Below are 24,083 nucleotides of genomic sequence, written 5' to 3'. Positions count from 1 at the left end.
AATGTAAGATTCTTGAGGGCAAGAGCTATTTTATTTTTGTGAATGTTTTTCCATCTTCTAGCACATTGTCTGACACATAGCTTTTAATTAAGTCTTGTTGATTGCTTACTGCTAACAAATCAATGTCAGATCAGACCTGCAGGTGCAAAGTTCTGGCCATAGAATGGATCAACTTAGAGTTGGAACTCATTGCTGTCGGAAAGGTCTTTTTGCTCTTTTCAGTCATCAATTCCCCTTAGTAGGGTCTATGGTGGACCCAACCTCTACTAAATTCTACCTTAAAGTAGTGATACCTAAACTTGAACATATTACACACAGTAGAACATAGTCTTAAGTAGAGGTGCTGGTGTAATACCTGCTTCCACTACCTTCCAGCAGTGATGGCAAGCTCAAGTAAATAAATATTTGCATATATCTATGTAGTATGTGGATATAAGTAATTACATTTTTAAAATTCCTGGATTTTGTAGGACTCAGTTTTAATACTTTGTAAGAGGTAGTATAGTATAGTAGAAATCGTGCTGGATTTGTTTGTGGTGAAATAGAACCTGGGGTCAAAATTGACCTTAGGCAATCATGATAGCTTTCTGGACCTCAGTTTCATTATTCATAAAATGAAGGTGTTGGACTGTATGACCTAAAAGTTTCTTTCCCGTTTGAATCAGGTTCGATGAATTCAACCATAAGCATTTGTCAAGGGTCCACTCTGTGGGAAGACGTTTTTATCTTTGTCTAATAAATATTTCTCACTCTCAAGAAATTTACAGTCTTTTAAGAGGTAGTGGTTACAGTTTTGAAAACTAGTATATACTATCCAATTTGAGAAGAAGGCGTGCTACTGGGGGGGGGGGGAGGTGGCATGGGCTTGAGGAGTGCTCATGAAAAACATTCTGTAGGAAGTAGCAAATGATTTGAACTGAGAGAGAATCAATGGATTTCTAAGAATCGGTGGTGTCTTTGCTTGCATAGAGCATTGATGACCTGTACCAAAACACTGAGGTCGGAGGTGGAATGCATGTTCAGGACATATTTGGTTATAGTGTAAAATGTTTGAAGGGGGGTAAAATAAGGTAAAAGGCAGGCTAGAAGGACATTAAATGTGGGGGGCAAATGGCAGGGCTTGTTTTTTAGCTTAATGACGATACTGAGGGTGCTTGAGTCAGGGGAAGTGGCAGATCACTTTCATATATATGGGCAAATTAAAAAAAAAATTTCTTCTACACATATGCTCTTGGAATGTGAAAACAGTTTTAGGAGGAGAGTTCCCCAAGATAGAACTAATTATTAGGGTTAAAATAAAAATGAATTCTACGTATATTTTTACATTTTAGATCCAAGACAGTAGAATCAAATTCAAGTTAATAATCATTTGATGTAATGGGATTTCAATTATTTTTGGCAGTGTGTACAAAGAATATTTAATATCCAAATTTTCATGAAAGGAAATGGAACCCCCAGTGAGTGGTTAGATTTTGTGTTTAGTATCAGACAATGAGTACAGGTGTGTCTCTTAAATCCTACGCTTGTATTTTCATGGCTCTGGTGTTCAAATAATTAGAAAATTTTTTTTAAAAAGAAAGTCCTTTTTGAGGTATAGAGAACTACATGACAGAATTTCTAAAATATCGAAGATTTGTATAATGCATGGTACTTTTAAATATTATGTTTGGTTCTCTGTCTATCCACTCTTTATGCAATTTGATAGAAGTAAATATAACTAAAGGATAAATAATTAATAGTGAAATTATTGACTTATCAAACAACATTTTGGTAAACTTTGAAAATAAAGATAAGTGAGGTTTGGGTGATTTCCAATGTCATGAGAATGCTGCCCTATATCCTGTTTTTCTATGGTATCTAAATATGCTTTAATTACATATAGATAATATACTAACTGGACTGATCTAGTATAGCTGAGAAGTAGCACAATGTTGACAGTTAACCAAAACTACAGAAAAAGCAACCTTGACTTTTGATGGTGATGATGTCCTGGATGGAAAAAAAGAATGTTTCTAAACTTTAATTATGACTAAAGGCAAAAATGTTGATAACTGTGAGAATCAGAGTTATATTGTTAATCATCTGACCTCATCCCCCAGCACAGAATAAACTTGTCTTTTCTAATCTCTGCTGCATTTTAACAGAATGCACAACTTCACCCATAGGATCAAACATGTTAGGTAAGCCAGTTTTGTGGATGAAGTAAGACACGTACAGCATGGTTCGGTGAGAAAGCTGCCGAATTTGAAGACACAGGACCTGAGTTCAAATACTGACTCTGCCATGTGTTTATTTCCTGTATGACTTTGGGCAAGTCACTTAACCTCTCCGGGCCTCAGTTTCCTCAGCTGTAAATTGAAGGGGGTTGGATTAGATGACCTCTGAGGTCCCTTTCAGCTCTTGAGCCTGTATGATTGAGCAGTTAGAAATTGATATTCCTTTCTGTAGGTGAGAAAGTTGGCACACACTTTTAAAAGGTCTTGATTAAATTATTTTACCCCTGGCCATTTATAAACTATCACTTAACTGGAAACAGTGATGCACTTAACTCACTAATATTTGAGTTGCCTGTGTGAAGTGATTTGTTGTGGCCTCTAACTGCTTCTTCTCTTCCTTCCTTTTTGTCACCCTGCAGTGTTCTGTGCCAAGGTCTTTGTGGCTAGGCTGCTCCAACCTGGTAGAGAGCATGTGCGCACTGAGATGCCTGCAGAGCATGCCCAGTGTCAGATGTCTCCAGGTGCCTTTCTTCTTTCTTGTTGTAAATGTGTTATGCGTATGCTGTGAACATTTGTTAAACTCTTGAGTAGTCTGTTTAATCAAATTGTTAAGTCTGCTAAATGTTTTGTGTAACCTTCTGCTCTGAAGAGCCCCAGGAAGCACACGTAGTAATGAATTAGAGCTGAGAGGGCCTCTCTGAGGAGCTTCTTCTTTGGCTGGGGATCCCTTTGTGTTCTTTCTCCCTTGAAGTTGTGGTTCTAACAGTAAATAGTTATGCATGTTGCCCATCATATTTTGCCTTATCACTTCTTTTGGTCTTTAATATTTTTAGTTTGGCTAATTTTTGAAGGGTTCTTATGATAATACATTGTGATAGATGCTGAGACCAAATTAAAAGTGTACCTTGGAAGCAAGGAAACCAACCCCACCCCCCCAAAAAATAATAAAGAGCATGTAACCTCAGGCACTGGCAGCAATCAACCATATGCTGCAGTACCACATAAAGTTTTCAGCTTCATGCTGGCCGCCCAGCACTTTGAACCAGTAGGTCTTATACTTTGACTCTCAGGGTCCACAGACTGGGACTGTGCCAGATCAAGCCTGGCAAGGAATTCTAAGGAATTCTTCACTTCTCCTCCCTTCCTTGTCCCTCCCTTAAGAGTCATGTGGCAAATTTAACAAGAGTGCGTTTGGTTGCCCAGCTCTTCTGGGAGCCAGATTCTGTCTAAATTAGCTTAATTCGGGAAACCTTATTTAGGGAAAGCATGTGTTGGTGCCTTATTTGAGTGGTAATATTAAGATATCATCATTTGTATACTTCCAATTTGTCCTGAAAAGAAATATGCAGGTTATTAGAATGCTGCCTATATGTATGGCCTTCATGCTGGCAGCACCAATAAGGATGATGAGAGTGGCTTTACTATTATACTAAGGTCATCACTCTCTAGTAATAGTTTTACAAACTGTAAATGAAACTAGGGAGGGAGGAATGAGGAGAATAGTTTCCCCTCCCATTTGAGATGATGGGTTTTTTGTTTTCTTTTGCACGGCTGACTAGAAATGCTTTCAGATTAGTTAGTGTCAGTATGGTCATTTATTCAAATGTACTGTATTTGGAAACCACACTGGAACTTGGCTGTAACATTATTTGTCATAGACTAGAACTTGATATAAGGTTGTCTTGGACCCTAGACAAGATGGGGATTTGGTAATAAAGTCCCATTAAGACCTAGTTTATGAGTGTGTGGGGTGGGTGTCATTTGTAAGATGCAGGGCACACACAGATGTTCCAGCGAGGCTCCAGTGTATCCTGGATATTTATTTACCTTTGAAAAGGTGTTTCTGAGCTTGTTGATGTGTGTTTTTTAATGCCGGTCCTTTTCTAAATGCTACCTAGTGCATGCCTTTGGTTTGCCTGATAATGAATGAAGATATTTGTATTATAGTGTTTATCTCTATTGCTGTTGATCTGAAAATTGTTAACTTGAATATTATCCAACTGCTGATTCCATTGATCTGACCCATTAAGGATGAAGGGGTTGCACTTATAAAGAATTATTAGAAGTGCAACTTGTGCTGTATTATATCCAATTAAAACAAAGTGACCAGTTGCAAACACTCCTCAGCCAAGCTGGAGCAGCAAGACAACACTGCTGCTTTATTTTCGTAATGGGGATTGATGTGAAAATTCTCTGAAGTGGAATGGGTGGAAGGGTAAAAGGGCAATCCACATTTGTTACTGAGTTCTTAATTGACTCCTTTTCACACAAGATAAGTTTTTACATTAGAAAACTGGGACTTTGCCCTGAGCAGGTATCCCAGGAATGGGGAAATACATTTTTGAGAAGTAGGTAAGGAGTTTGTTTGCATATGGTTTTGTTTGCCCTGGTTTGGACTTGGGATGCATTCTCCACCGTAAAATGAAATATTTACTTAGCTGGGCAGAAGGAGCAAATCTGAATTGTGGTGTTCTGGACGCTTTCCTGCATCAGTCTCTACTGAACTCCCCACCTGCTTATGGGAGTGGGAAAGGGAACAGTGTCTGAGATAAAGGGATAGGAACTCAAAAGGCTTTCCCTCATGGTTCCAGTCAGCTTTATTCCATGCAAGGCCAAGCACTGACTCTCCCCACTCCCCCAACAATTCTCTTAAATGCAGTGATTTGGGATAATGTCTCTGTCAGTCAGCCAATCAACAAGCATTTATTAAGTCCCCACCATATGCCAGGCAGTGTGTCCAGTGCCTGGTGATACAAAGAGGCCAAAAGAAAAAAAAAGACAAACCCCAAACAAACAAACAAACCCTTGCTCCCAGCGAGCTCATAGTCTAATGGGAGAGACTACATGCAAACTGTACCAACAAGATGCACACATGTGCATACATACATATACACATACATACATGATAAACTGGAGCTAATTAAAAGGAAGGCAACTAACTTCTTATTAACTGATTTGTTGACTGATACCCAAGAATGAAGCTTTCCCCTTTTTTGGCGGGGTTGTGGAGTTGGGCTGGTGGTGGAAATGGGGGAGTCTGTTCTTTAAAGGCTTTCTAATAGTTGGAAGTGGAATATAAGTGGAATAATAATAAATAAAAGAAGGAAAAACAGTATAAGATTGGACCTAATGGATATGAAAAATGAAGAGGGACAAGGAAAAAGATAGGAGGAATATTGAGAAAAGAATTCCCAGAGTCTTGGAAGACCAGATCAGAATGTGGGTCGTGGTGTCATGGTGACCTCCCTTTTTCCTGTATTGTTCAGATAGGGAAGCTCTAGGACGGGTGGGGAACCTGTAGCCTTTGAAGGCTACATGTAGCCTTCTAGGTCCTTGGGTGTGACCTTTTTAATGAGTCCAAGTTTTACAGAATAACTTCTTTTTATTAAGTGAATTTGTTCTAGAAGTTTAGATTCAGTCAGAGGGCTGCACTTGAGTACCTAGAGGGCCACATGTGGCCTTGAGGCCACAGGTTCCCCACCCCTGCTATAGGACTTCTGACTTCAGATGGCTCATGTTCAAATTCTTAAGCAAATAGGGCTTTGAAAGTAGTCTTTAAAATTTGATGGGCAAGGATTACTGAGTAGTAGTAAAAGCTGGAAGGCCAACAGTGCTAAGCTAGAGTCATTAAGAAACATATAGCCTTCATTTCATTTAGGTACATGAAGAGAGCAAAATAGAAGCAAAAAAATGTGAACTCCAGTTAATATGTTGAACCCCAAACAACCCAAATGTGAAATTTAAAAAAATGGAGTGGTTAAAAATACTTGGTGATCCAATCAAATCTATGTATTTTCCTCATCTATTGAACAGGAACACTAGAATAGCTAACAACTGTAAAGTATTTTAAGGTTTGAAAACTTCTTTTCTGGCATCATATTTGAGCCTCAGGGCAAATGGCAGAGATGGAATCCAAACCTAGGTCTTCAGACTCTAAATCCAGCAAACTGTCCCCACTACTTCATATTACCTCCTTTTTTCAGGCCAAATTCCAGACAGAGACTATTTTGACATTCTGTTTTAGTAGGTTTAGAAAATATATGGACTTGAATTCTGTGTTTAAATGAGTTCACTGAGCGTGGTTTCATCCCTGGTGTTGTTTTTAAAAACACCTTTTGTTCGTCGAAACACTTATTGCTCTGTTTCATCTCTTGACTTCTGCAGTCAAGGCCTATCTTCCTGCCCACTGTTTGCAAATACACTTTCCCCATTGCCTCTTTCCTTTCACTTCTTTGTTTCTCTTTCATCTCCTTCTAATCATCTTCAGCACCTGTGAGGCTTAGACTCTTGTGTTCTTAGGCGGTCATATCCATACCTTCTTCACCAGGCTCCTAGCCAAGGTCCTCCCACTAAACTCTTAATGGCTGTCACATGCAGAAGATGTCAGGGCCTTCTTTTATCCTCAGACATTGATTTGAGGATTCTTTGTATCTCAGATGTTACTATGTTGAATAGTTTCTGTCTCAGCCACAAGATGAGGGAGCACTTTAGCTGCAGAGTGAGTGCATGGCTGGATTTAGAGAATTAAAGCCCAAGAATGTAAACCCTTTGATAAGAACAGATTGGCTTTTCACTTCTAGTGGATGAAAATGAAACGTGTTGTGGAAAATGGCATGGGCCTCTGAAAGGTAAATGAGGAACAAAGAGAATCACTGCATCTTGAGGCTTTCTGTGTGGTTTGGCTAGGATTTGGGGTTCACATAGCATCTATTCTCTGAGCAGAGGGATGGCTCGGTGATCTAACTTTTTGAAAGAGACAGTTTTTGTATTTAGAACAAGGCCTGAAGATTTTTGTTTATTCTGAGGAGATGAAAGTCAGTCTCCAACATGGGAATGTTTTAAAGTTAAAAATGCCTGTATTGAATATTTATAGAACAGTTTCCCAACTGCTAAGGTTTTTTTTTTCCTGATGCCTAACTGTGGCATAGAGGTGACCCTGGTCTCACAAAAGCCTTTGCCAGCAGAGCACAAACTTGGGCCCATCTGACTGAGCCAGAAAAGCTCTGATTAAGGTCAAAATGCTAAGTCATGTGTCCAACTGGGGGCCATCTTATTTACGTATGGAAAGGCTCGTCAATTGAAGGTTGCCCACCAGTAGACATTTTGTGGGAGGGTGGGAAGGGAGTTTTGCATCTCAGCTCATTTGCATCTCAACCCAAGAGTTGCTCTGCATTGATTGAAGGGCGTTATTGTATGGTATAGTTTTATAGTCACACAATTTAGATTTTTCACAAGGGTTGAAAGTAGAAAAGATAAAGGCAGCACTGTATAGAAGAGAGACAGAAAGGGAGGAAGAATGAGAGAAATAAAGATGTTGAAGAGTTGGAGGGGCCCTTTGGATATCATCTAGTCCAGTCTCCCATTCAGTACAGGGATATTTCCTTCTATAATACCCCTGATAGCTAGTCATCACATCTCTGTTTGAACACTTGTTCAAGTGCTGAAGAGCTTGCTACCTTAAAGGCACCCTGTTCATTTTGAAGAGTCCTATTTATCAGTGGGGCAACTAGGTGATGTGCTTACTAGTTGTATGATCCTGGGCAAGTCACTTAGCCCTGTTTGCCTTGGTTCATTCATCTAAAATTTCCTTCCTGGAGAAGTAAATGACAAAGACTCCAATATCTTTGCCAAGAAAACCCAAAATGGGGTCATGGAGAGTCAGACATGACCAAAAATGACTCAACAAAAAATTATTACTGTCTTTTAAGGTTTATAAACAAATTTTTTCAGTAATCCTGTGAGGTAGATCACGGTAGGCCACTATATGTTTTGGAGTGGTTTGTACACTCTTGGCCCTCAGAGTTGAAGAGCCAGGATTAAATTTTTATATAAAACAGCCTTGACTCAGAATCATGTTATAATTACAGTCTCTGCTTTTGAAACAACTTAAAGCAGATGAATAGTCAATAGTTATATTCGTCACAGAATTTTAGACTTGACTGTACTCTCAGAGGTCATCTAATTCAGTCCACACCTGAACAAGAATTCCCTCTCTATCACACCCAACAGGGGGTCATAAATTAACCTCCCAGAACAGCTCATTCCACTTGTGGGTAGCTCTAATCTTCCTTTCATCAAGCCTAGATTTGCTGTATTACAACTTCCACATGTTGCTCACAATTAATTCTGCTTTCTGGGGCCAAGTGGAACAAACCTAACCCTTCTCTTCCACATGAAGATCCTTTAAATTCTTGAAGCCGGGCTGTTACATAGCCCATAAGTCTTTTCCTAACTAGACTAAACATTCCTGGTTCCTTCAGTTGATAGGAATATGGTAAAGTTTGCTCACATACATCATATCATTTGATCCTCCTAACACCGCTGTAAGGCCAGTAGCACAGGTGTCAGTACCCTCCATTTTACAGGAGAGTGACATACAGCTACCAGGTACATTCTATGAAGGACTGAACACAGAAGCATCTGGACCTGGAAGTAAGGTTCATTGTTTATGGCACAGTACTTAGATCAAAGGCATATTTCCATAGCTAAAGATGACACACCAAACTTAGCAAGCTGCTTAAGAGCCTTTGCCATTAGTCATGAAGGGAGGGGATAGGTAGAGAATGTGAAGTGATCAGCAGAAATCTGTCCCTACTACTGGGGGAGGAAAGGCATTCCTTAGTTATCCCCTGACATGAGACAGCATCTATCCTGTACATTGGATCTGTTTTACTACATGGTGGGTCAGTACTTTAGAGGTAATAGACAAGAGAAGAAAGAATGTTTATACTTAAGTCAGTAGACCTGGACTTAAATCCTGGCCCTGACACTTATTAGTCATTGGATCTTGGGCTTAACTAACTCTCTGAGTGCCAGTTACTTCATCTGTAAAATGAAGGTGATGATGCTCAAGCTACCACATAGACTGTTGGGAGGAAAGCACAATGTAACCATTAAAGCTTTATATAAATCCAAGTCACTATTATTGTTACTCCTTCCCCCAGTGCAAATCGTTACTCATCCAAACCTTTTCAATCTGAACAAACCTTGCCTCTCAGGTTTTTCTGTAAGTCCTCCAAAGCAAATCTATCCAATACACTGGAGGCCCCTCTTTCCAGTCTCTTAATAATGCGCTTTAAACATAATGTTTATGACATGGAAAAGCCAAACCAAACTACCATGAAGATAATTGCAACTTAGATACCAACATCCATTGCAGAGGATGAAGATGTAGAAAATGCCATCTTGATGAATTTTGATGAAGGCCTTCAAACTAAATGAAATTCCACCTTAGTATTCTGCATCTTCAAAGTGAAGGTGGGCATAGAGGAAAACCACAAAAAAACCAGTGGAAAATATAGTTTGGAATCAAGAAATAAAAGGGGCCAAAGGCTCATGGACTAGTCAGATGCCTCATGTATGAAACTAACTATATCACATACATTATGCATAAGCTCTCCCAAATATTCTGTGAACTCTTCTACTGAACGATGCCAATTTGGGAAGCTAACCCACACAATTCAACAAAAAGTATAATTCAAATAAGATCCAGTTGCTAGGATATGGTTAGAATTTTCACAGGAGTTCCCTCTGTGTGCCATGAAACCATACTTGACCTTCTTACACTGAAGAGTATTTCAGTCTGGAAGAGACTCCTAGGTATGAGTTAAAGAATGCTGCACCGTATAGAAGAGAGACAGAAATTATTGTAGCAGTTCATGAAAAAGCATACACCAACTCAAGTTACAATATAGACCTTTACTCACAAAAACTGCGTTTCCTATAGACCCAAATCTTAGCTATGCAATTCATTCAACAAAGGCACAAGCAATGCTGGACCGTATGGGGAATAACTAGGAGGCTCATTTGACTAGAACTGGGAGTAGGTGAAGGAAGTTTGTGGGAAACAAGACTGAACAGCAAGGTGGGAGCTAGGTTATGGAGGGCTTTCAGTGCCAGGCTGAGGATTTTTTGCTTTATCCAAAAGGCATTAGGGAGCCACTGAAATTGAAATAAAAAAAAAAACAAACCACATTTTAGTAATATCTTTTGTTTTTATTTATTTTTAAAGACTGAATCTATCTGAACCAGACTTGGTCTCATGCAGATCTGCATATCAGCTCGGTTTTTGGACCAGAACTGGTTCACAGCTCTTTAGGCAATCTGCCTTGTTCCTTTCTCTCTATATTAATGTCCAACTAAATCAACTGATCCAAGTCACCTGGTCTGCTTAGCTCACTGCTGCTCTGACTCCTGGGATAGCATATATTACACAGACCCTAGCCATTTGTTTTTACTTCTGTTTCTTCTGCATAAATATTCCACAATCCCACTCCTCCTCCACTTACATTTAAACCTAAGAACTTTTCAAGCTCTTCCTCATCTATATTGAGTCTTTCCATTGGACTCAACCTGATCTAGAATGTATTTTTCAAATCCTTCTCTTGCTGATCTGCTCTATTCAGTCAAACCTTACTTAAATTTAAGATGGGCAGCTAGGTGATGCAGTGGATAGAGTACCAGTGCAGGAGTCAGGAGGACCTGAGTTCAAATTTCATCTCAGACACTTGACACTCACTAGCTGTGTGACCTGGGGCAAGTCACTTAACCCCAATTGCCTCATCCTGGGTCATCTCCAGTCATCCTGATGAATATTTTTGGTCACTGGATTCAGATGGCTGTGGAGAAGTGAGACTGGTGACCTACACAGCCCTCCCTCACTCATAAACAAAGTCAAGTGCAAGTCATATCATCATTTCTCTGATGCCATGGTCTTCTTCTGCAACGAAGGATGAACACGCTTAAATTTAAGATAGTCTTTAACATAATTTTACTTACCTCCGCTTGTTCCCCCCTCATTTACCCCTACTTGGTTTATGCTGCTCCTAGGACTAAGCCTCCCAAGTCCAATAAACATTCTACCTGTCCTCCTTTGAAGATCTCCTCAGAGTTCACTTTCTACACAATTGGGCAATTATGTACTGGTAGTATTGTTCACCCTTCCCAGCTTCCTCTGCTTCCAGTGACTTGGTAGAGTCTCATATCTCATACATATACCATGTCTTTACTGAGGTTTTCTGTTCTAGACACTTAAGTCTCAGAAACATAGGGAACCACGATTGTTTGCTTTGTTGTTTTTCTCCCCAGTGTACGACATAGCATCGTACATGTGTGAGCACTTGTAATACAAAGAATAGAGTGATCATGAGGGTTAGCATTGTAAAGCTTTGAAATGCAGTTTAATCATCTGTACACCATCTGGAACAAGTTCTTTAGAAGATCCAGTTATCCTTTGGGTATAGATTTTGATTCTGTATCTTATTTCTAATAATGTTCCTTTCATGGAAAGTGGTATTGATTTTTTTCTCCTAAGGAGGATGTATGAGGAGGAAAAGCTTAGCTGCTGCTATAGTCTAAGAATTCGGAGTTAAAAGCACATGGGACCGCAAATATGACAATAACTCCCATAGGGCTCCCATAGGGCTCCTGTGCCCCTGCTGCCCTCTACTGCAAGACCATGAACATTGCAGAGAATTATTTCCTCATTTTAGACTCAGGACTGAGCCTCTTCTCCAGAGAAGACTCAAACTCTTATGATTCCCAGCTGCTTTCTTCACTTCACCCCATCCCCCTTTAGTTTCCTTTCCCTTTTCCCACTTCACTTTGGGTTTAGAAAGAGGCAGACACATGGAAAACCAGAGTCAAAACTTTTCATCTCCTTCCCCTGCCCCCCTCACTTCTTGGATACCAGCTGTAATGTTAGAACAACCTTCCCAGAAAGCCTTGATATCAAAGGACCACTTGCTATGAATTAGTCAATAAACAAGAATTTATTGGGCACCTACTATGTGCCAGCACTGTGTTAGGCTGTGGGAATATAGGTAAAAAAAATGAGACATACCCCATTTGTGAGGAACTAATATTTCACTGAGGGAGACAAGAGGGACATATATAAGAAGATACAAAATAAATGCAAAATTCTGCCTTATTTCATTTCCTTAGCTTCTTTCAATAATTCTGCCTCCATCATATAAGAGATTCTGATTTTATTTACCTATTCTTATGTATAATGCAATGATTTTATACTAAAATATATGCACATGGTCATAAAGTTTTCCTTGTGAAGGGTTAGCTGGCATAAATATGAATGATTTCATTGCTTTAATTATTTAGATATTGATATTCTGTGTGTGTAACATAAGGTAACTGTCCATCTACCAATAAGCATTTATTAAGCTTTTACTATGTGCCAGGCACTGTGCTAGGAAGTAAAGGTGTAATGGTTCTTTAGATAGAATATATTATTTCATAACCTTTATGAATGGGGATTTATTACAGGATTAGCATTATTATTATTTTTTAAACAGAATTTACTGACCTAAAGTGTCAGTATTTCAACTGACAAATATAATCTCCCAACTTATTAAAAACTTTGTTCCAAAAGTTTGAGTCAGTCATGTGAATATATTTTCATAGAGAAACAATGTTATATATGGTGGTTATTTTTCCAGGTATTCCCATAAATGCCTATTTATTCCTGATTGTAACAGAAACATAGTCCCTAAAGTACTATTTCAGGTAAGGCACACCCCACAGAAACAGAGTGTTAGGCCAGCTATCATAACCAGGACAGTTAACTCCATAGGAACAGTGTTATTATAAATGTATCATCAGCTTAAATAAGTTAAAATAGCATTTTGGACTTAATGATGTGGTCTGACTCTTGTGTTACTTTTATTATTCGGTCAGGGAATCCTTATGAGGGTTGAGATTGTCTTTCTAGCCACCATTTATCACATTGTTTCTAAAGTCCTACTTGTTGACTGGGAATAAATCCAGTTGGGATCCCAGAAATGTCTGTCTCCATGGCACCCATCCCTTGGTCTCCTAGCCTAGAGTGGGCAATAACTAGTTAACTTTTAATTTGTTTAAGAGAAAGCAACTTTTTGGAAATCATTATACAAGTGATCTGAATTGGGGAACAAAGAACAGTTGAGACCTGGTGCATATAAAGGAGACAGTAGTTTCTCCCCGGTAATTTCCCTGGGCAGTTCATTCTTGATAAATCACAGATAGGATGGCAACAGTAGTTGGATACAGAGAAATTTTAGGATTGCTACTTGAAATTTTGCCCTCCTTAGGATCTGCCAAATATATTTATAGATGGCCACTAGTGACTCACATGAACAAACTGAAGGGTAGAAAATCTCCCCCATCCACCCCTCTTTCTGCCCCGCCCCATCATTATTACTGGGAATGAAGAGAAACAACTCTGCTTAGGTTATTTGTATGATGTGACCAGTACCTTTGGACCAGCTTTCTCTTACAACTTTCAAAACTTATTCAGATGATAGATTCTTCTTGCTTCGTGGGGTTTCTGTAAGTAATTCTTGTATTTACTGTGAAAGAAAACAAAGAGCACTGAATTTGGAAGTCAGGATACTTGAGTTGCTTGTTACTAACTTATTGTGTGACCTTAGCTAAGTCACTGAACCATTTGGGATTTGCTTCCTTGTCTGTAACATGAGGGAATTTTACTGCTTGACACTTAAGATTGTAGGAACGTAGCTTTAGATGTAGAAGAGAATTTGGAAGCCCTCCATTGATTGGTCCCCTTGTTCTTCCTCCAGCCATTTCATTTCACAAATGATGTAACCAGGCCCAGAGATGTTTAAGTGACTTGCGAGAACTGAACTCAAGCAATTAATGGCAGGGGTGGAATTTGATCCTCCATGATCAGATTCCAAATATACTGCTCTTTCCAAATTGCTTCCCCTTTGTTTCCTGTTGTCCTGGGAATGTTAAACAGTTGTATTATGTGCACACCCTATTTTCTGCTTCTTCAGTAGCTTAATCTTTCACAAATATGGCGCCTACACCTATTTTAGCACTTTACCATTAGAATAATCATAAAAATTGTTTTTATTTGGGTTCCTGCAGATCACCTCTTTATTCTTTCTCGGTAATTCTTGTCATCCACTTCTATATCTTAATCATCTACTCAGATGACTCAAATCTATATTTCTACCCCTGCTGGACAGCTCCATCTGAATCTTATGAGCGCCTCAAACTCAATATCCAAAATGGCTTTTATCATCTTTTGCCCCTAGCCTCTTCTTCCTTCTTTTCCTTTCTCTTTTGAGAGTATTATCATCCTCCCAAACATGCTTATTTCTTCGCAGCCCCTCCTACTCTAGAAGTAGCTACACTAGCTCTCATCAATATTTGTCTAGATTATTATAATGGCCTTCTAATTTTGTTCTCTCTGTTGCCTGTCTTTGCCCTCTCCAATTTGCCTTTCACATAACTGCCAAGAGAATCTTGCTAAGGCATACCAAGGAAATGGTCATGTCATTTCCTTGCTCTAAGGCTTTTCAGGGTCTCCTCTAGTGCCTCAAGGATAAAATCTGAACTCTTTCATCAAAAATTTGAGATTTTCCACAATATGTCTCCTTTCGAGCCTCATTTAATATAACATCTCTTTATTAACTTTACATTTCAACCAAACTGGATTACTGGTTTTTCTGTAATGTGACATGATCTCTTCCATTATGTATCCACACAATCCCAGCATACTGCTTCTCCCTAAAATTTCATATCCACTCTCAAGTCTCAGTTCAGACACCACCTTCTTTTAAAATCTTGCCCTGATCCCCCTGATTTTCATCCCTTCCCTCATTCCCATAGAATACTTGATCTCTCCTAAACTCCCTACTTTGGTGTTTTACTCCTTTATGTACATGTTTTGTCCACGGACAAAAAGATTTTTGAGGGTAGGACCTGACTATTATTTTTTTCTTGTATTTCCAATGCTTTGCGTATTTAGTGACAGCCTATTGAATTTTTTAAAAAATGGAATTGACTTGTCACTAGGCTTTTGATATGGCCAGACTCTATTTACTTTCCTATTTTAAAGAAACCCAGGTGAATTCACACCATGGCTTCTGGTAGTTTTTTGGGTATGACTCTTCTCATATGTTTCCATGCACCCATAGCATTCAGACAGTGAACTATAGCTATGAACTTGGCCATGCCTTTTCAACCCGTCCTCAAAATCCAGACCTTTAAACTTGTAACTTTGATTATAAATCGGGAGCTAGGGAACTAATTCTTTTTACGTAATATAAAACTTTTGAGGTTAGGAATTTTTGGTTTGAAATGCATCAGTCTATTAGATGGTGTCACCTGCTGGTGAAATATGATATTACAAGTCTGCACCCATTAAACATTATTGGCTCGTTAAAAAAAAAGGAAAAAAAGAGAAAGCAGAAATATTCCAGGAGCTGCAGTGAAGGTGTGAATCAACAATCATCCTAGAACTTCTTGGGGTTTTGGAGACAGTGAGGTGACCAGTAACGGAAAGGAAATCCTGCATTTAGGGAAGTGCTACAAAGGAAAAGTGGTAACTAAAATTCTATAGGAGACATAGTGCTGTACTATTGTACCAGCATGCCATGGGGCTATTTACCATCTTAACTCTTTCCTTGACAAAAAGTCTTTTGAGAAAAAATTTAAAAAAGGAACACATTCCTATTTTGGTAGTTTGAAGTCATTGGAAAAATTTCTTTCATTATTGAATTTAGCTTTCACTTTCACCAGAATAGATCCATTAATAATAACAATAACTGAAGTTATATCAGTTAATATATATCAATAACAACAATAAGTGATGTTTAGATAGTTTTTTAAAGGTTTTTAAGGTTTAAAAAGTACATGCATCTCTTCATTTATACTAGAAAATGAAAGCCAGCACTTTTATATGGAAGATTTAAGCTTGTTTAGATAATTTAAGTGCACTACCTCTGTTGCTGTTGCCATACCCTTGGTTTTAGCTATTCTTAATGTGCCCATCCTAATGAGTTGTTTTACCAATGCTTGATAATGCCCTGACATCTTTCCTAGATTCTCTCCATATTAGTGGTACTTATTTGCAAGTCAGTTGGCCAGTCTTAATGACAGATTTTTACTAAGTTAACTTGGCCTATATATGAATTGAATAAGATACTGTAGCATCACCAGCACTACACTCTATTTATTTGAGTTAACTGGCTCCAAAATATGTAGTGGCCACTATTTTGCTAAATGGCTCTCCCAACTGATAGAGAAACTTGAGTCATCTTGAAAAATGGCAGTCTTCAGGATGCTATCCTTGCAAAGAAAGCTGCTGGTACTCGTGTTACTTTTGGATGTTGGGAAAGCTATCTTGAGAATAAGCCTAGTACCAGGACCAAAATAAAAATTTGTACCCTACAGTTCACTTCTTATCTTATTAGAAAATTTGACCAGCACAGGGTTTTGTTTTTTTAAACATTTTATCCTTAGAAAATAATAAGGTAAGATTCTAGATACAGGAATGCTGTAGGAATGGATCACCAACAAAGGCTATCGTGTTGTCACTGTCATTAAACTTGGTTGAATATGTCACACTGATGGATGTTAGAAGCCCCAAAACAAACTTCTTATATTAATTTCTGTGATATAAGTGGTATTTTGTCAGAAATTTAGAGGCCTCCAAGTTTTACCCAAAGCTCTGCAGTCCAAAGCAATAACACCATTTTTGCATCTAATGTGCAGTAATCTTTTGAAGAGTACCAGCCAGTGGTCTGGGAGAATAGTGGAAAAGGAGGGACAGTGACATTTTTCTTTTTTTTTCCCCCCGTATAACACGGTTGAGACTCCTGTATTCTCATTTAGGTTGTTTTTACTCCAAAAAGAGACAGAACAACAATGTTCCTTATATGCATAGTGTTTGACAGTTTACAAAGTGCTTTACATTCATTATTTCTTCTTATCTTCATGACAGCCTGGTGAAGTAGGCTGGGCAGGTCATACTGCCTGTTTCTCAGAGCTGAGAAAACAGATATAGAGAAGGTAATTAACGGGTCAGTGTCCAAAGTTCCGTGGCTAGTAGCTAGTAAAAAATGGAGGTAGAGCCACGACTAGAACTTGTCTTCTCAGTCCTTGCCGGGGATTCTCTCAGTGAACAGCTCAGCCCATGCTTCATAAGGACTTCATATATTAAGTCTTCTGTTGGAAAGTAGTAGGAAAATGGATGTGTTTCAGTTTCAGCTTCTTGTAGTTTTTCCTTTTATATCTCCTGGTAGATATGCAGAGAAGGCAGTGGAGAGGAGGAGTAAGGCTATATTATTTCAGAAAACTTACCCTTTCCCAAAGTTAGAGTGACCCAAGCTGCATCTCTCCCTCTTTACTTGGCACGGCTAACTGAGAGTTTTCCTAATTCCTTGGGGTTTTGGTATCTTTGCTTATCCAGTTTGGAAGCTGGACATTTTACCTCCTTGTGTCTTTGAGGCTGGAAAGATCATGATTACCCCAATTTTGTGATTTAAGGGAACTGTATCCATCTCATTTCCCTCCTCCTGATGTATTTCAAACTGATAAAGTTAACCAGTGTAGAGAAGTGAGATAGTAACGTACTATATTTTTCACAATAGTTTCCTTTTTTCTTCCTGACACTTAACCAGAATAAGAGAGTGGCCTGATCTTTTTCCAGACAGCAATTCTGTAGGGAGGAGCATAGAGATTTTCTCTTTGCAAGCCTGCTAGGAAGGCTTGATAAAATAAGCCAGAGGTGTGAATGGTACCTAAATATTTCTCCATAAGATAGAATTTAATTAAGTACAGTTGAGATTACTTAATTACTAAGCCTTCAGAGATAAATGGGACTGGAAGGATATAGAAATAAATACTGTATAGCCCTCCTGGGGTGTGAGAATTAGGACAGAACTTTTTCCTTTTCCTTTATTCACTGAGGAGTGAATTGGCTTCCCCCTGCCTGCCTTTTCCAGAAATACTTCTCAGAATTCTTTAAGGGCCCATAGACTATGAAATGATTATTATTATTTTTTGCTATAAGTAATGTCCAAATATTACTATCCAAATAATTTGTTCAAATAATGTCCAAATAAACATCTAGTCCTGCCATGCTGTTTGTTGGGAACCCCTTTGAGAGAACATGATAGTGTGATTGATATTCAGTCAGAATTTTTGTGATATCTAGGTTGAATGAATTAAAAAAAATATTAAGCACAATATATTCAAAGCGTTTGGCTAAGTACTGAGACTACTGAGGTAGACAATCCTTGTCCTCAAGAAGCTTACATTCCAATAAGGGGAAACAATAGACAGAGAGTGGTGGTGATCAGGGAAGGGCAAAGGGCGTTTTGTTTGGTTAGAACAGGAGTTCTTAACCTGGGATCCATGTGTAGATTTCTAAGGGGCTGTGATCTTGGATGAGAGAAAACTTACATCTTTATTATCACTAACCTTTGGTTTCCTTTGTAATCCTATGTATTTAATTTTATATATTTAAAAGAATTCTGAAACAAAAAACATTTAAGAATGCCTTAACTAGAAATTTGTGAGATTGTGAGTGGGGCCATAGGCAGTAGATTAAGTCTTTGCTGGAGCAGTGCCCAGGTTGTTTTGATTAAGGTTAGAACTGGAAAGGAGAAATAATAAGGGAATAAGGGTATTTAACACCCTGGCAAGGCAGATGGTGAGAAGGTAACTGTCAAGCAGAAGTAAATATTGGGTGTTTTGAAGGAATCAAATGGAAAATACCATTTGGGGAAAATACCAGAGATGCCCATAGCATATACAGGAATTGAATATGAACATAAAAGAAAGGAAATTGAGTGGGATACTGCCACCACAGATCCATCAAGATAGGATAATACCATATGTTAATTTGTAAGCACTATAATTTGTAATATATACAAAGCAAATCTAAGTTAGGTAGTAGGGCCCACCGAGTAATGCTCTTTGATAGGATCATAGATTTCTACCTAGAAGGCAAGAGCTTGGAGGCCATTTGTTCCAGCCCCTTCAGGTCCAGAGAGCTTGAAACTTGCTCAGAGTAAAGATTCAAATACAAATCTTTTGCTTTCAAAATCCAACATTCTCGCTTTAGTTTAAATCATTTATGAGTCCTTAGAATTAAGGCCTTTTAGAGCTGAAAGGGCATCATTACCTCTTGTAAATTGAGATTACACATAATACTAACGGGTAGCTAGGTGGCAGTGGATAAAGTGCTTGCTGGGTTTGGAGTAAGAAAGACCCCAGTTCAAATTCGGACCTCAGACACTAGCTGTGTGACCTCAACTGTAAAAAGGAGATAACAGCAGCCAGCACCTACTTCAAAGAGTTGTTTGTTAAGATTGAATGAGGTATTTGTAAAGTGTTTAGCACAGTGCCTGGCCCATAGTAGATGCTATGTATATGTTTAGTCCCTCCCCTTCCTTCTCTGAAGTACCACTAAACTTCGAATTTTGGCCAGTGTCAAACTTTTAGGAAGAAAAAATATAATATAAAATCCTGTATGAGCTTCAGTTAATGAAGCTCATATTCCATCGAATGGAAAGGTTTTTCAGTCCTTGAATATTGTAGATGGGATTCTTGCATTGCGCAGGAGATAGGATTAGATCTGTGATGTCAAACTCAAGCAAAGATGAAGGCCGCACTAAATTTTCCATAGTCTTCAGGCTGCACGCTGACCTAGAAAATCGGATACTAACACTATCTATGTTCCGTTGAATTTTTATTTGGTTTTGGTTCAGTCAATTAGTAAATATTTATTGAGCACCTACTGTGCTAAGCACTGGGGGTATGCAAGGAGATAAGAGACAATGGTTGCCTTGAAGGAATTCACCATCTATGTGGGAGACAACATGCAAACAAATATATACAAAGCAAACTCTATAGAGGATAAATGGGAAATCAGTAGGAGAGGAAAGACATTAGAATTGAGAGGTTGGAAAAAGCTTCCTGTAGAATTTTAGTTGGGTCTTAAAGGAAGCCAGGGAAAGTTGTAGGCAGAGAAGAAGAATGAGAACATTTTAAATATGGGCCCAACCAAAGAAAATGCCAGAGCAAAGAAATGGATTGCCTTGTTCTTGCAGCAGCAAAGAGACAAATGTCATTGGATCAAAGAGGATGCAGTGGGAGAGTTAGGTATGAGAAAATTGGAAAGGTAGGAGGGTACTAGGTTATGAAAGGCTTTGGTTGCCATACAGAGAGTATTTTGTATTTGATCTGTAGAGGTGATAGGCTGGAGTTTATTGAGTAGGGAAGTGACATGGTCAAAGCTAAGATTTAGGAAAGTCCTTTAGTGGTTGAATGGAGGATGGATTGATTAGAGTGGGAGAGAAGAGGTAGACAGACTCATGAGCAGGCTTGTAATATTCCACATGTTGACATAGTGATGAGAGGGCCAGCATCAGAGTATCAGAAGGGAGAAGGAAGTATATTCAAGAGATGTTGCAAAGGTGAAATCCTCAAGCCTTGGCAACAGATTGAATATGGTGGTGGTGGTGGTGGTGGTGGTGGTGTGTGAGGTAATGAAAGATGATCCCTAGCTTATAAGCTTGAGGGATTGGGAAGATGATGATACCCTGTACTACCTTAATAGGAAAAGTAGGAAGTGGGGAAGATTTGGAAGATAAAAAAGAGCTCTATTTTGGACACTTTGAGTATCTAGTTCAAGATGTTTGAAAGGAAGTTTTAGATGGGAGACTGGAGATCAGCACATAGTTGGGGGGCAGGAAAGATAAATTTGAGAATCATCAGCATAGATATGTAATTAATGGAACTGATAAGATTATCTAGAGAAGTAGTACAGAAGGAGAAGAAAAGAAGGCCCAGGACTAAACTCTGAGGGACACCTATGGTTAGAGAACATGATCCAGCAAAGATGGGTGAAGATCCAGCAAAGGAGACTGAGAAGGAGCTGTCACATAAGGCAGGAGGAGAACCAGGAGAGAATAGTGTTCTAAAAACCTAGAGAGAAGAGAGTATCAAGGAGGAGAGGGTGATTAGTAGCATTAAAAGGTCTTCAGAGAGGTCACGGACAGTGGGGCTTGAGTGTATGCTTCTAACTGAATGACCTAGGATCCATGACCAGCTTTCTGATAGTTTTTCCAAATTTATTCAGGTCCCTTTTAACCCTAATGATTTTAAGGGTCTCATCACAACTGTATAGTATTTCTTTACAGACCGAATATTATTTTTCTTGTAAACAGAATAGAAAGATGACTTTTCCCTCCCAAGGGAAACCAGACTTACTGGTCTACACCTATTAATCCAGCCAACTTATCATTCATTATCTGTACCAATAAGGGCTTGAGCTCCTTTCCCTTGTTACACAACACGAAAGAACATAGTTCCTGTGGGTATTCTATTCTGAGGAAACAAGGCCAATCAAAAAAGGGACTCTAAAATGTACCATCATTTCCAATTATTTGGGAGATAGATTTTAGATGGATCAGATAATATGTAATAATAGTTTATTATTCATGCCTTAGATTTATAACTTGCTGTCTTAATCCTCATAATAACCCTGTGGGATAGGTGCTATTATTATACTCACTTTACAGATGAAGGAACTAAGGCTAGGAATGTAAATGACTTTCCCAGGCTCCTACACCCAGGAAGAATGAGGTAGGAGTCAGATTCAGGAAGTAATCTAGCTGCTGCCAATAGAAGTCTGAGCAGCACTGAGGACTCCTCTCAGAAATAGAGGCATTCATTTATGATTAAGAAAAAGCTCCCTCCCTTCACCAATCTACTGTCAACTGAGCATGCTCAGCCTTGAAAAGAACTGCTTTGAAGTGTGTGCTTGTTTGGGTGATAGAACTACTAATCCAGGAATGATGAAAAAGATGAGCATGCCTCCCAGACTTGCCCATCCCTCTTCCAAGCCCAAGCTGGATGGCATGTGTTAGCCGCAAGCTGAATATGCAATGGCAAATTGGCTGTCTTTATATTTTGGGGGAAAGTGTGTAGAAATGCTTGTTAACTTTAGTTGTCTTTTTTTTTTCTCAAATTAATGACTCAGTAGATGAGTAGCTGTCTAGGTTTGAAAAATTCAGTATAATCAAAATAACCTTTTTCTCCCTTAGAACACGTCAGTTATGGAGGATCAGAATGAAGATGAGTCCCCAAAGAAAAATACACTATGGCAGGTAGGAGCAATGCTTACAGATGAGATAGTGAATTGAGTTGGTCCTCCTACTTTTTTTTTTTTTTTTGGCTTTTCTTTTTCTCTGCATTGTACTCTACCATTTTAAGAGAATATACAAATTCACATTTGTTTAGGAATATGAGGGAATTGGACTAGATGATCTCTGTCCTTTTCTAAACCTATCATCCTACCTAAGGAGCAGTTAAAAACTGATCAGAAGTCCAGCTGGTAATAGCCTCAAATATCCCATAGATCTTTTTATTTTTTCTTTTCTTTTTTTTTTTTATAGATCTTGTTAGAATCAAATACAGACACGAGCCATCGAAAGTGATTACTAAAAATGGCACTTGGCCACTAACTAGCTTACCACATTTCTCTTCCTCATCCTGTCTTCGCCCTCTATGATCCTATTCCCTTTCTTTTTATGTTTTTCTTCCTGTTCCTTGTTGGAAGTTTTCTTGTTTGTGCCAGTAACACCCCTGGACATTGCTTTGGTTGTGACTCTTTGAGGTTTCTGACTCCAGTGTGAGTGAGCGAGGCTTTGTTGTGAAAGCCCATGTTACTGGAATTCCTAGCTTATGCCCACATGTTTACACACACAAACAATATCCTTCGTCACAAATAAAATTAGCAATAAAAACAATCTGAGCTCTGTACAGTTTAAATGAGGAAGGCAGATTTGTAGCAATGTAGCACTATTATAAACTTTCATACAAAAATTTTATTTTTTTTTTAAACTCGAAGGGATTCTGTAGAAGTGATGAGTAGAAAGGGCATCAATGGTTGAGTATAAAATGTGGAAAATAAGCTGGAGTAATATACTGACACAGTTACTAAAAGATTATAGGGTAGCAGATGTAGAGCTGGAAGGAATCTCAGGGGCACAAAGGGCAAGGAGTCATCTTGTAGGCCCTTTCATTTGATAGGTAGTGACGAATAACTTGCACAAGGTCACAAAATGGTAAATAGCAAAGTTGAAATCTGAACTCAGCTCTTTGTGACTCCAGATGAAGTGGAAGAATTCAGATTTTATATTCCTGAAAATTCTTTTCCCTTATTTTTATATTATAATTTCAGAGCTGTTTTATCTTCATTTCTGATTGGTCTTTCAGTTGACAATGGTTTCCATCATCGTAGCTCTTACTCAGCTAGTCAAATAGCTAATAAACATAAAAACATACTAAGGGCACAAGGAATTGAAGTGACTATCTCACCTATCTGGATTTTCTAAAAATGAGGTTCATCTAGCCTTTAAGTTCACTACACAAAAGATTTCAATTATCAGCTCCATGCTACCCTCTGGTGGTGCCTGGTACCATTGAGTCCTTCCCTCATCCTAGGGGAGAAAAATAAAACCTGCAGATGTAATATAGTATTAGAGGTGTCTCTATAATAAATTCCATATATTCCATAAGTCCATAATTCTATAGTGAGAGAAATGTCCTCTCAAACAGCCAAACCTGGTTCTTGAGATAACCATAAGAGTAATGATGATGAAAAATAGTTCATATATACATATCACTTTCAGAATTGCAACAACCCTGTGAGATAGCTAATATTAAGTGTTATCCCCATTTTATATATGGTGAAAACCAGACTTAGGGAATGAAAGGGACTTGTCTAAGTAGGTACCAGGGGCTGGTATTCAAACCCACGCATTTCCTGTCACCAAGTCCTTCGATTGCTCTTTCCATTATACAACAGTGCTATTCTCTAATTTATTGGAAGACCGCTGCATTAGATACTAGATGGAAACTAGTGATTATACGGCTAGGCATATACATTAGTATAGGTCTGTGAATCTCCTTGGATTATCATTAACAGATACCTCCTCTTTAGGATGATTTAAATGCATTCTTCTTTAGATGATAAACTTGTTAAGCCCTTTAGGCTCTTTCTGGACATGATATTTAAATTAGTTTGATTTAAGTCCTAGTACATTACTAAGG

General features: G+C 38.6%; 1 protein-coding gene across 6 annotated transcripts in view; it reads left to right on the top strand.

Annotated features, from left to right (window-relative positions):
• The window catches only part of FBXW11 (F-box and WD repeat domain containing 11), a 90,100-nt gene that overhangs the window by 32,879 nt on the left and 33,138 nt on the right, over positions 1-24,083 (top strand). For 3 of the 6 annotated variants that reach the window (XM_072630968.1, XM_072630967.1, XM_072630969.1), the window contains exon 2: positions 22,073-22,135. The exons of 1 other annotated variant lie outside the window; for it this stretch is intronic. In XM_072630968.1, coding sequence (XP_072487069.1) covers positions 22,085-22,135 — 51 coding nt within the window. In that variant the 5' untranslated portion in view covers positions 22,073-22,084. Of the gene's footprint in view, positions 1-2,635; positions 2,738-22,072; positions 22,136-24,083 lie in introns of all 6 variants that reach the window. 2 more of the 6 variants (XM_072630965.1, XM_072630966.1) reach the window with 2 other exon arrangements.

The sequence above is a fragment of the Notamacropus eugenii genome, chromosome 1, assembly GCF_028372415.1.
Source record: "Notamacropus eugenii isolate mMacEug1 chromosome 1, mMacEug1.pri_v2, whole genome shotgun sequence".
NCBI lineage: Eukaryota > Metazoa > Chordata > Mammalia > Diprotodontia > Macropodidae > Notamacropus > Notamacropus eugenii.
Note: the sequence above shows the minus strand (reverse complement) of the source record. Positions and strands in the feature narration are given on the sequence as shown.